The 13,310-nt window shown below is 45.6% G+C and overlaps 1 protein-coding gene across 1 annotated transcript in view; it reads right to left on the reverse strand.

The window, feature by feature from the left end:
* Positions 1-13,310, reverse strand: part of Hs2st (Heparan sulfate 2-O-sulfotransferase) — a 41,440-nt gene that overhangs the window by 20,909 nt on the left and 7,221 nt on the right. Inside the window, exons 3-5 of the mRNA XM_077650313.1 lie at positions 11,491-11,576; positions 9,259-9,397; positions 7,560-7,657 (exon numbers count right to left, since the gene is read on the reverse strand). Of these exons, the coding sequence (XP_077506439.1) occupies positions 7,560-7,657; positions 9,259-9,397; positions 11,491-11,576 (323 nt within the window). The remainder of the gene's footprint in view (positions 1-7,559; positions 7,658-9,258; positions 9,398-11,490; positions 11,577-13,310) is intronic.

Consider the following 13,310-nt stretch of genomic DNA (forward strand, 5'->3'; position numbering starts at 1 on the left):
GGTGTTCGAGTGGGCATTATGCCAGGCGCGCCCTATGGCCCGGACGAGGTAGTTACCTCGAAAATAAGCTGGACGATGTCAGCCTGGAATCTCTCGAACGAGAACTAGCGATAGCCGAACAAAAGTACAGGCAGGTGAAAGAATCTCTCCAGGAAGAGCGAAGTGTGCAGCAGGAGGTGGTACCGCTAGAGCGAGCTCAAAGCCGATCGGCCCCTCCGGGTAGAGGAGATGGCAACGAATCTCTGAGCAGTGTAACAGAGGAGCTGGTTAGTTGCTGCAGCTTGAAGCCGGTAGGGATCGAAAGCGCTTCGAGCGAAGCGCAAGTCCCGGCAAACAATGTAGAGATTGCTGGCGCTGAGTTGCCGGATGCTGCTTAGTCAGCAATCCAGGTTGAAAGAGAACAGCGGTCCCTACCTGCTGGCTTGGAGATGAGCCCCGTGGAGGGGAAGGCCGATAAAACCCATTCGGTGGGCGACGCACGTGAGGGCATGACGGACATTTGCGCTGAACCTCATGAGCATGAGGAAAAGGGCGGCTCGCCAGGCGCAGGTGCCCAGTGTGAACTTTCTCTGCGCATCGACGTGGAAGCAGTGCGTCGTGGGTGTTTCACCAATGACGCGGATGAAACATCGAGCTCAGCGGTAGCGGCATCGCTTGAGGCGCAGGTGTCGCAGCTGACTAGAGGCGGCTCTGAGACAGCGGACACAGGCATGGGCAGTGCTCCGGCGGAGAGATTGCCATACGAAAGCAGATCAGCTGGTAGGGACAGTGTCTGCGTCATTTACCGTGAGCAGAGCACAGAAACGCGGTGAAAAATTGTGGAGCATCCCAAATCACAGCAAGATCCTGGCGTGGACTTGCCTATGCAGCTCGAGGGGCTGGCATCTGACTTAAACACGCTACCACAGTTGAGCACGCAAAGCACGAAGACGCCCTCAGAAAACATGGTTCTGTCCATCGTGATGGCAAGTGGCCTGAGTGCGCTGACCGCCAACGAGGGTTGTAAGTTGGGTAGACAGCAGCGCAAACGGAATGTCACTGCGCGGACCGCCTGCGCCGCACCGATATTCGGTCGTAGACGGCGAGTGCGAGTGTTCGACCCAGGAGGACGCCGCTGAATCGTAGGCTGCGGTAGTACGTCTCGAGATGAAACAAAAGGCTTGAGTAAGCGCGGATGCAGTAGGTGGGTGTGGGGGATCCAGAGTTGGAAGGACTCAGTGTTCAGGGACTACAGACATGGACATGACCGAATGTTCTTGTGCGGCAGTTATGCCGATTTTACCTTGTCTGCTTCAGTGATTACGGACAGTGTGGTATAAACTGCTCGGAACTGTCTTTGTTTGCATATTACAGATGTTTAAGTGCCCCGAGAATGATGTGCTGTCTTAGTTACAAGTTTGAGAGTATTTGTCATTAGCATTGTCCTCGTGATGGGTGTGAGTGTGCACGAAGAGTCCAGACTGTCATTAAGACGCGAGTTTTATTGCGAAGCAATACTACTTTAGGTCGCACTTCAGCCCGTTCCGTGGCGAGGCGGTGGTAGGCACCATTGACCTTTAGCGTGACCTCGCTGCATGACGTCACACCAGCTGTGTAAAAACAGGGCCCCATCTCACGCCGTCGCGAGGCGAGGCGGTAGCCACCAACGGCGGCCTAACTCCCGCTCCTCTCACCAGGGGCGCTACGGTAGTTGTGACGTCACACCAGCTGTGTAAAAACGGGGCCCCATCTCACGCCGTTGCGAGGCGAGGCGGTAGCCACCAACGGCGGCCTAACTCCCGCTCCTCTCACCAGGGGCGCTACGGTCAGAGTGACGTCACACCAGCTGTATAAAACAGCTCCGCTCCTCTCGCCAAGGCAGTCATACAGCCAGATGTTACGATGGTGCCTACGAACAAGGCAGCTCAGCAGAATGCAAAGAGGAAGCATCAGCGAGCTACGGAGACGGAAGAAGAACGAGAAGAACGACTTTCTAAGCGGCATGCCCAGTATGCAGCTCGGTGACAACGTGCAACCTCCTCTGTGGAAACAGCAGAAGCAAAGGAAGAAATTATGAGTTTGCCCAACAGTGAGTCTCCTTCTACTAGTTCAGAACGCTGGAACGCGACTAAACGGCAGAGGCGTGTCCAAGAAACCCCGGAGCAGCGGCAGCAGCGGCTCGAGAAGGAACGTGCGTTTCGAGAGAAGGAAAACGAAAAGCGAAGAAAACAGCGTGCAGAAGAAACACCCTGGCAGAGACAAGAGCATTCGAAGAAAAGACAGGAGAAATCCCCAACATTTATTACGGCGTAACGCTACCGTACTTTAAAGAACGCTACTGCAAGCACCGAGTGAACATATCTTACGACGCGGAGAAAATGGAGTGTTACCGCACCGTCGGCCAATTGATACTGGAAGATTTTGTAATGGGCACGCTGGTGAGGGAAATGTTTGTCGGCATACACGGATTCGACGGATGACTTCCTCTTAGATGATTCACTGTAAGCCGTAACACTAGCATAACCCAAGACTACCACCAGCCATACTACCAGCTGATCCGAGAATAACACACTATTGCTTCGCAATCACCAGGCTTAACCAAGCTAAGCCACGGCCGTTTTTTCTTGTTAGATGTGGCAGTTGCGTGTATTTTCACTGTGCTTTTGCGCATGGCTTGTTTCGTACGCCCCTCCACACTTTTTTTCATTGTTGCAACATGCTTAGTGTTGTGAGTACAGCGAGTGTACACACAACATTCTCGGTAAGGAGGAGTTAAGTTGTCGGGCTGTTGCTCAGGGACCGATCGTGCGTGCACCCCGAAGCCGGTGGCTTGGCCCCCTTGGTTTGTGTGTGTAAACTGTTTATGGGGCTCCTCGAGAAGCCTCCATCCAGGCGCCGCCGAAATGAATTTGTTTTGAGACAAACGCGGCAGATGGCGGCAACGTCGGTTAACCGGCAGTGAGGGGGCCCGTCCTTGTAAAGTCGCGCTCGGGCCGCAAGACGCGGCCGAAGTGCGGACCCCTGGGGTTTCGAGAGGGGGTCGCGTGTGAATTTATGGCTTTTAACGGCGGACCGCGGGGCGGGCCGGGTGCCTCGGAGCGGGCAGCACAAGGGGGGGAGCGCGACCAGGGCAGTGCGCGGTTCGGACTGGGTGTTCAGTTTCCCTGAGCTTCCGCTGGCGTTTTTAGTGATTTTGTGTCTCTGTGCTGTAACCAAGCAGAAATGCGCAGCACCTTTGTGGAATTCGCGCAGTGCCCACGAGACAACAACGTGAGCACCGGCGTGCTATTGGCTCCTTCAGTTTGAACGAAATTCTCCTGATTGGCTCTGAGAAGCTCATTTCCGATTGGTTACAAAAAGGGTCCCCAGAATGCTGGGCGAAGGGATGTAAGGGCGAGCTTTTGGCGCGAACTGGGAGATCGGAGGGGAGGTCACCCGTGAGCGCCCGTGCAATAAAGAGATAGTGTCCCGAAGAAACTGTCCAGTCTGTTCCATAACGTGTCGCCGGATCACCGAACCATCAGAAGACTTCAAGATGAACACCATCGATCTGTCGATCACCAACATGCAGATGGCGGCAACGACGGTTAACCGGCAGTGAGGAGGCCCGTCCTTGTAAAGTTACTCGGGCTGCAAGACGCAGCCGACGCGCGGACCCCTCGTGTTTTGAGAGGGGGTCGCATGTAAATTTATTGCTTTCAACGGCGGACCGGCCGCGGGACGGGCCGGATGCCTCGGAGCGGGCAGCACAAGGGGGGAGCGCGACCAGGGCAGTGCGCGGTTCGGACTGTGTGTTCGGATTCCCTGAGCTTCCGCTGGCGTTTTTAGTGATTTTGTGTCTCTGTGCTGTAACCAAGCGGAAATGCACATCTTCGTGGAATTCGCGCGGTGCCTGCGAGACAACAACGTGAGCACCGGCGTGCTATTTGCTCCTTCAGTTTGAACGAAATTCCCTTGATTGGCTCTGAGAAGCACATTTCCTATTGGTTACAAAAAGGGTCCCCAGAATGCTGGGCGAAGGGATTTAAGGGCGAGGTTTTGGCGCGAATGGGAGATCGAAGGGCAGGTCGCCCGTGAGCGCCCGTGTCATAAAGAGATAGTGTCCCGAAGAAACTGTCCAGTCTGTTCCATAACGTGTCGCCGGATCACCGAACCATCAGAAGACTTCAAGATGAACACCATCGATCTGTCGGTCACTAACATCGATTGATCATCCATCCACCAACCACCATTTCAAAATTAACTCGGCCCGTTCGTATATAAGCGCGTCGCTGTAGTTCGTAGAAACTTCATCTCCTTCCCCTTATGCACTGCTAAGGAACCTCAGAATTTCTCCTCTTCATATCGCATCCCCACAGAAACAGCCGTTGCGAATGATAATAATATAATAATTGGTTTTTTGGGGAAAGGAAATGGCACAGTATCTGTCTCATATATCCTTGGACACCTGAACCACGCCGTAGGGAAGGGATAAAGGAGGAAGTGAAAGAAGAAAGGAAGAAAGAGGTGCCGTAGTGGAGGGCTCCGGAATAATTTCGACCTCCTGGGGATCTTTAACGTGCACTGACATCGCACAGCTCATGGGCGCCTTGGCGTTTTTCCTCCATAAAAACCCAGCCGCCGCGGTCGGGTTCGAACCCGGGAACTCCGGATCCATAGTCGAGCGCCCTAACCACTGAGCCACCGCGGCGGGTCGAATGCTATCGCGCCGTTTTTATTTTTTGTTCTTGGTGGTGGTGGTAATAATGATGCTTCGCCTCGTTTCATCGAGGCACTGCAGAGAAGCCACCACGGCAAGTGACTGTCGCAAAAAAAAAATATGTCGCGTGCCCTCTCTTTCGGCCCATTTGTATGTTTGCACAAGTGTGGTTGGTTAATAAGCGTATTATACGACCACAATTTGTCGAAATTTTAAATGTAGTAGCCGGGAAATCGTATTCTCAGGGAACATATTAACCTGGAAAAATATAGTGCAACTCTGTGGGACATTTTTAATGCCTCCGATTTTGAGCGTATGAACTGGGAAATCGCATAAACCGGGAAAGTATAAACGAAGTTTTACTGTAGTTTGAGATTTATGCAAGCAGCATGCCAGGATTGCACGGAAAAGATTCCAACCCTCTCCAATAATTGATTATGCATTCTCTTTGGTGTCCTCATACATTCACATTGTGACTCAACACTATTTTCACATTTCTAATTATGCTTCTCCCGATTCATTTTTCATTAAAATATCCTGTCAAAGTCAATATGTAAACAAATCAATACATTTTATTTTAAAGCGCTTATGCTTGCAAAACTTTTAAGATTAATAGATGCTTGCACTAATTACATGTGCCTTACTCAATATTTTCCTATACAAGATTTTTCTTACTTTAGTGCATTATATACTTCATTATGTTCACATTTGCGTACTTTTTAGCCGTTATCAATACTATGTTACAAATGACAGCATTGCGAAACTAGGATTTAGGTACGCTAACAACAGTTTTCTTGTTTGAATCATGAAAGTTCAGGACACACCATCAGTTGGTAGAGTACTGCATATGACAAATAAAGGTTGTACATTTGGGTCCTACTGGCAGAATGTAGTTGTCTTTTCATCTACTTTCTGAAAAACGATCTCTTTGAAATTATTACAAGATAATTTCCCTCCCTAATCAACACCACTGTAAAAAATTACAACAATCCACTATGTCGTCATAGAAAGTTTAAATAGGCTTTTTTTCATAAGTATGATATCTTTATGAGCCCTTCTCTCCCTATTCTTGTTTGCTGAAAGCATAGCAAATGTCAGTTCTAGCAGTCTTGATGCCATACAAGGGTTCTCACACAGCTGCCGCTTTCAGTGAGCCCTTTGGCCATGTTCTAGTGGCACTTGCAGTATAAAAGGGCTTTCAAGAGCAGAAGGAGAGAAAGCCACCATCATAGCTCGGTTCGTAGCCCACCACAGGCTGCATGCAGAGGTCATGGGTCTGTATAACACTAGCGACACTTGGATTGGCCACCTCTTCTTCCACTCTCTGCAAAATATCTCCTATCTAAAATGATTATGCAGTGAATTTCCCCCTCTGATCAACACCACCATAAAGAGACTATGATATTCACTAAAGCTTTCTTTGGTTCCAATGTGCGACGGCTTCTTTTATATACAGTCGAAACCTACTTCAACGAAATTAACAGGACTCGCGAAGAATTTCATTGAAGCGGAAGCTCTGTTGTCGTGAAAGCGATCCAGAACATTGACAGACTGGACTGGATTGTGCATCAACAACATTTATTTTACAAAAATACACCAGCTTCGGTCTTTCGTCGTTTCGAAACTGGCACCATGGTGCGATTTTCTTGGTACTCCGGAAAGTTCACACAATGGAAGTGTTTGCGTAATAAATGCACCCGCTACATTTGCTGTCAAAAGTAGTATTTTTTTCCGCACGCATTTTAAAAGCAGCATCCCTGCTTTCGTCCTGCGAGAACCCGTACTGAGACAGCGCTGCCTGGATGCATTTCAGCATGGACTAAGCGCGTGCGCCCACGTCACTGCGCGTTGAGTACTGGTCACATGCACATCAAAATCGATGCTTTAGATGACGTGCCTGAAATGCGGTTCTTCCAATTCTTCAAAGACATTTTGTGAAGCATGCTACACACCAGTGGAGTGTCGTTCTGTGAGTCTCCGTCTAAGCCACCATCACGTGCAGTGCCTGCACTAGGTCATTGCCCACATGCACCAGACAGGAAAAAATAAATAAATAAAACGTTATCACGATACTTGCCTGCAGTTCAAAAGCGAGACTAGAGTGCACCCTAGCCGGCGGCAGGCTTTTTGCAACGGCGTGCCGCTCACCGGCATGCTGTGCACCGCTAGCTCAACGTTGCTAGGCCTATCGTGCCCCGCAATGAAGCATTGGAGAAAGCACTTTGTAACTTGCTACTACTTTTCGTAAAATGTTTAACGTTTTCGCCAGTTTCCATTGACACGATAGCTTCCCACTGAAATGACTGTTCCGTTATGACTTCACCAGCAAAACGACCGAAAGCTGCCTTGCATTAACGACCGCAGTTTGCAAGCGCGGAGTCAGAACCGTCTGCAAAACCGTCGCAAGCAGTCGTGCGCCGCATCACATATTTATGCGCACGTCTGCACATTATTAATTCAATTCCGCAGAGAATTTCCGCTATGCTATTGAAAGTGCCTTCGGCAGCCGTTCTTGTTGAAACCTGATGATATACAGGCATATGTGGATGCGCAAAAAAAAAATCGGCCACTTACTCAGAAAAATTTCGTTGACATGAAACTTCGCTCCGAAAATTCTTTATTGAGGGAGGGGGGGGGGGGGGGGGTCGTTGTGGCAGAAATTTCGCAGCCGCGGCGTTCATTGTAGCGGGGTTTGACTGTATTACACCTACCAAGGAAAGTTATAAGGCTATGAAAGCAGGAACAAAACTTGCCCTGCTTCAAGGGCTTTCTTCATAACACAAACAGAAACTCGAACACGTGCTTCCTGTCTCTTTCACCACAAGAACACATTGACTCCATGAATCAAAGAATCGGTCAGAACGATTGGCCAAACACGTACCAGCATCTCGCAGCATGGCCACAGAAGAATGGCACTTGAAGCCACAGCCGTTCTTCAGCGCAGTCAGCTCCTTTAGTGGCGATGCATTCATCAAAAGTCTGCATGAAGATGCATGTCGATGCACATCTTAAAACATAAGTGAACAAATTTTGGCATTTTGACTGTCACTATGTGTTTGTAACAAAACAAAAATGTATGCGAACGGAGGAATATAGAGCAAAGAAACATGAACTAGGGGAGACTGACATAGATCAGAGGAGACTGACAGAGACATTCTCCGCTTGCACATGTTTCTTTGCACTGTATTTCCCCGTTCATGATAAACCAAACAAACACCCCAACAGCAAGCTTTAAAACATGTATCTCCTTTTTGGCCACAAAAATCTTGGAAGGCCTCCCAATGAAGTGCTGATGAGCTCAGTTACCCCTCTTGCACCTGCAAGCTACAAGTACAAGTCTCACTCGAGTTCACGGAGCACTATAACTCCAATACGCCTATCAAAGGCTATCATACTACAAAGTGGCATATCCCCAAGCCCACTGTCACAAAATATAGTGGTAAAGCATAAACAAACATTCACCACAAAAAAGCATAAAATGCTTAAAATGAAATGTCATAACATAATCATGGCTTTAGAAGTACCACTGGTGACTAAAGGTTTGCGAACCACGAGCCATAAAAATTAAATTTCTTGATGGCCTAAGCACTTAGCTTGAATTTTTGGTTTCCCTGCAGTGGATACACACGCAAAGGCAGGATGTACCTCCTAATTTTAAATTAAAGAAATTCTTTTTTTTTTGTTCATCACTGCTTTTGTGGTTAATAGACTTTTGTACTCGACAACTCTTTTCTGCAGGTTATACAGATTATTCCACCAAAGGCTGTTTTAGTAATATTTAAAAATAGGCATTTTGATTTAAAAATATGTTTTCTTTGGGATAGTATATTCACTGGCGGCGGACATTAGAAAACACCTGACATGTAACAAGCGCACTAGTTAATTAATATCCCATAATGAACTTACCTATTATTACAGTTAAGTGCCTCTAATGTAATTAAAAGCTTGTAGCTTGTCATCAGAAATAGCCATAGCAGAGTTCAAAATTTTTGAAGATGCGATTTTCGGCTGAGGAGAGCATGAAGCCTCACCTGCAATCCTGTATCACCCAGTGGCATGCGTAACATGCTCTTTTTGCAGCAAACAGGTAGGAGAAGTAAGTGCGGCATACAAATATGAGGCAAGTGGCACATATCAACTTCCCAAGGGCACACCAAAGTCAGTAAATTACTTTGTGCCCTGTCCCCAAGTTAAAAAAACTGCCACTAAACTAGCCACAAAGCTATGATCACTGCATTTACAGCTTGCCAGTTTCCGTGTAGCAACTTTAAACTGAAACTATTACACATTCAAAGCCAAAATGCATTTCTTAATATCAGCAGATGGTGAATACTAGCAGGTGGCTTTTTAGCCCCCATTTATAGCACCCTATGAATTTTAAAAAGTTAGAGTTAAGAAAGGCTTCAACCTGTAGGTCTTGCTAAAATATAGCTTTTCATGAAAGTCAGTCTTTATTTCCATACGAACTGATGCATTTATTAGGAAGCTGCATTCCAAACAGACAGTACCTTTTAATTGTTCTGTAAAAGCAGCCTGTAACAGCCAGCAAAAATTCGTAGTGATCCTTAGATCTGACTTACCATTTTGTTGCCCTGCCTCCGCCGAACAAGATAAGGCCTGAAGTCATCTCCATGCCTGAGGAAATAAAAGTAGGAAACAAGGCGGTCCAGAGGACGTCTGATGAGGTTGATGTATATAGGCCTCTGGGTGACACCGTACCTACAAAGAAAAGATAACCCCGCACATTAAATAGAACAACAAAAAAAAACAGAACATTACGGGCTGCTGCCAACTTACAGATCAATATGTCATCTTGTTCTACCTGCCATCATGAACATTGGCACATTCCACAAGCAAGTACCAACTATGGCTTTCAAATGCTGAAAAATAGCCTGGCACGTACACTAAACAAATACCAGCTAACCAAAGAACAGCTGCACATTCTTTCAAAGAAACAAATATTAGAAATTAATGAGTAATGTAAGGTCTAACAGCAATTCCATGAATGTATTGTTCATTGTATCCCATTCGTCTCAATGCATATATTATTTCTGATGTGAACTTATCGCTCTTGATTATTTTTTCCTTTATATATACGTACCATGCTTGCTAACTGTCGTGTTTTTGCTGCCATATTGTACGGGAAGACGGGGCCAGTAAAGCTGCCTTGACACAGCTTTTGTCACGTCTCCCTCACCACACCTCGTACATGCCCTGTACTTGCTGCGGGAAACAAACTCAAAACTCAAACTTTGCATCACCTTATTCTGTCAAGAACTACAGAAATTCATCGATTATCATCATCAACGAAAGACCAAACAGCCTCACATTAAACAGTCTTGACAAAAATGTTTCGGGGATTCATAAATTCTGCTGGTCTGATGCACTCAGCTTAAAAGGGCTATGAAAGGGGCTCTTATAAGATAAAGTTGCAATATGCCTGGGATGTTAAAGGATGCAACTTCACGAATATCCTCCAGCAAGAATTTTTTTTTTAATTCGTTTGTTAGAAGCCAAGTTGTCTACAGTCAAAACTTTAATTTCAGCATCTTCATGCCTTTTACTCTCCTCTCGTCACTTTTTGCACGCTCAAAGGTCAGCACTGCTCTGCCGGCCGCACCTACTCAGCCCCACTGCCGACTGTGGATGCACGCGGGAATTCCCCGGGGGAAGGAGCTTCCTGACCTACTGTAGAGACATGGCTGACTGGCCGCGGGCCATGGTAGCTGTGTGATGTCTGAAAGAATCTAACCAACCGCCACCTCTTAACCGACATACACAGAAATGCAACATGGAGGAAAGCAAGAGTTTCAAAGCAAAAAGTCGCTGGAAAGAGCTCGCCAACTTTCGAGCGTGATTGTGGGTTCTCTGCTGCATGTAAAAGTGTATTACTGGCTCAGGTGTTCACAACAAGACAATTTAGTGATTAAAAGATTTTATGCACTCTCCTCAGACGGGGTTTTTGGATACTTTTTTTCCACATTCATTCTGTGAACCGTTCACACTGGACAGTGAAACAACTCGAAGCAGTAATGTCCGCTTAGATTGACACTGCAATAAGGCATTGCACCACGTATGTAGACTCCAGTCTTCGCTCTAGTGATGCATTTGTATCATAGCACAAACAAGTGTGGTTTCACATAGTACGAATGATTGAACATCAATCTCACTACTTCAGTGCACTTCATCACGTAATGCAGGAAAAATATATGTTGACAAATGCATGGAGAAGTCATAGCTTAAGCTGTACAGCAGTAACCAAGTATTCGGAGTAGGTGTTAATGCACCTGTTGCTACTGCTGATGATGGATTTTTTGGTGCAAGAGCAGCTTGGCCAAAGAGTGCCATGGCCCACGGTATTTTTCATCTATTCAAGGTAGGGTCAAAGACGTGTTTCCCAAGCGTTTTTACGCAAGATAAGCTGAACAACAGGTCAGGCGAAAGCTTGTACCCACTGTATCACCGGTGGGCACCCGGAGGCACTAAGGATAATGCACCTATTGCTACTGGAAGAACGCTTCATATCATGGTTTGACGCTAAAAAAATTCTGCTGTGCTCTACTTTACAAAATTAACTAGCACCAGCACACCAAGCAAGGGTAGTGACCGGAATAGTTGCATAAAAGAGCAGAAAAAAGGACAGCTTGTTCGGAAGTGAGACAGAATCTAACAGCGATTTTGATTTAATCTATTTTTATCATTTACCACACTGACTGATAACATGGCATGAGCCAGCCACTCAATGCACAACAGGAAACACAGGGATGAATAATGAAGTTACACTATCCGGTCCCAGAACTGCTCTCACTCACTTTGCAAAGTTGAGAAATGCAATGTGCCCATGGTAAATAGCAGGCTTCATGTAGTGCCACAGGGAAATGTTGTACACAAATCTAATCTGCAAGAAAAAGAAAATCAAGCAAAAATACCATATGACAAAATCACACCGCATATAGATCACTCAGAACACGACATAGCCCAGGTAATAAGAAGCTTAGGGCCCGTGTGTTTAAATATCATTGGCTACTCCCATGTATCAAATAACAAGAGGCCTCTCCTAGTTTTATCAAGTTTTCTTGCAAAATAAAAGCACTTGCGTATATGCTACCCTCAAGGTCATAATGCATTTAAGAGGGGAATGCACCAAGGTTATGATTCTATCACTGCTTTACTTTGTGCATAGCATTCTACCATAATGACATCAACTGTCATCTATTTCTGAGAATTTCCAAAAGCTGCATTTCATCACTATAAGCACAACCAAAAATGCAGGCATGCACAAACCTGTGCAAAGAGGTTCCTGCAAGCATGCAGTGCTGATGCACACTGTGTTTACTTATTTATCTGTCCTACTGCTAACTAAAAAACTAAGAGTAGTACCAGAATGGGAGCACACATACATATAAATCAAGAAATAAAGCATAAAAAAAATGAAATTCATAACAAATATAGACATAAAACAAAAAGATTTATACCTGAAAGGAGCCCACTTTGCAATACAAAGCAAAGATAGGCTGCAACAGTTCATACAATGACCAGGAAATTAAAAAAAAAAAAAGAGCACAACTGGAGAAATGAACGCAGGAAAGAGGAAAATAGTCGTAAACTAAAACATGCAAATGTGCAAAACAAGAAATTAAGAAATAGTGCAGCTTGGAATACAACACAAAACATAATGCAGTTACCGAAGTGATCTTATTTGCAAATTTAGCCATGCAATTTTCTTATGCAACATATGCATCTACTTTATTCCCCTCTACCACTGTACATGGAAAAAGGAAGTACTTAGGCACATGATTTTTATACTGAAAAAACAAAAAAATTATATTTATCTGTCCTACTGCTAACTGATCAAATTGCTAGTTGATCAAACTGGCAATGAATGCCGGGCCATACTGGTTAAAAATAAATCTCATTGCCTTGTTTTGCACCAGCTAAAGTTTCTGGACATTAATACCAGAAAAGTACCTCAAACTAGACTGCCAATTTGAAAAATAGAGAAAACAGTGAATTATGTGCTTGGATTGTTGTGTTGCCTAACAGCAGCAGAGCGATAATTTGAAGGAACACAGAAGACAACTCTATCCAATTACTGTTCTCAGTAGAAACTGATTCTCTGGCTCTTTCTTGCTATGCTGACATTTGTCCCACTACAAAAGAAGAGTTTATTGCCAAGAAAATTGGATTTAAACATCTTATTACCAATCGATTCAAACTTATGACGTCCTTACCAAAAAGGACGGGTTACCACTATTTTTAAGTGAATGGCACTGTGGCGCAACCCTTGGGATCCATGCACTAAAATCAGTATCGACGCATGAATTTTGCTTGCAAAACTGGCCGGTGATGGCAACTATTTTTTCGTCTTTTCTAGCCTAAAAAATGCCCATTTTCGGTGACAGTTGTCTCCCTGCGATTAGAAGGACTAATTAATAGGGCCTTCTAATCACAGCACTATCGATAGAGGCAAACTTCTATTTGGCCGCAGTGTCCCTTTAAGATAATGTAATTTAGCCACTCCATTATTAGCAACGACCGTTACATGCAATCCCAATGTAAGTCAGGGGTAATAACAGCCTGAAGTATTATTGCTCAGCAACTCATTCTAGCAAATTTAGCAGTATGCTAGAAA

This window comes from Amblyomma americanum, chromosome 1 (assembly GCF_052857255.1).
Source record: "Amblyomma americanum isolate KBUSLIRL-KWMA chromosome 1, ASM5285725v1, whole genome shotgun sequence".
In the NCBI taxonomy this organism is placed as follows: Eukaryota; Metazoa; Arthropoda; class Arachnida; order Ixodida; family Ixodidae; genus Amblyomma; species Amblyomma americanum.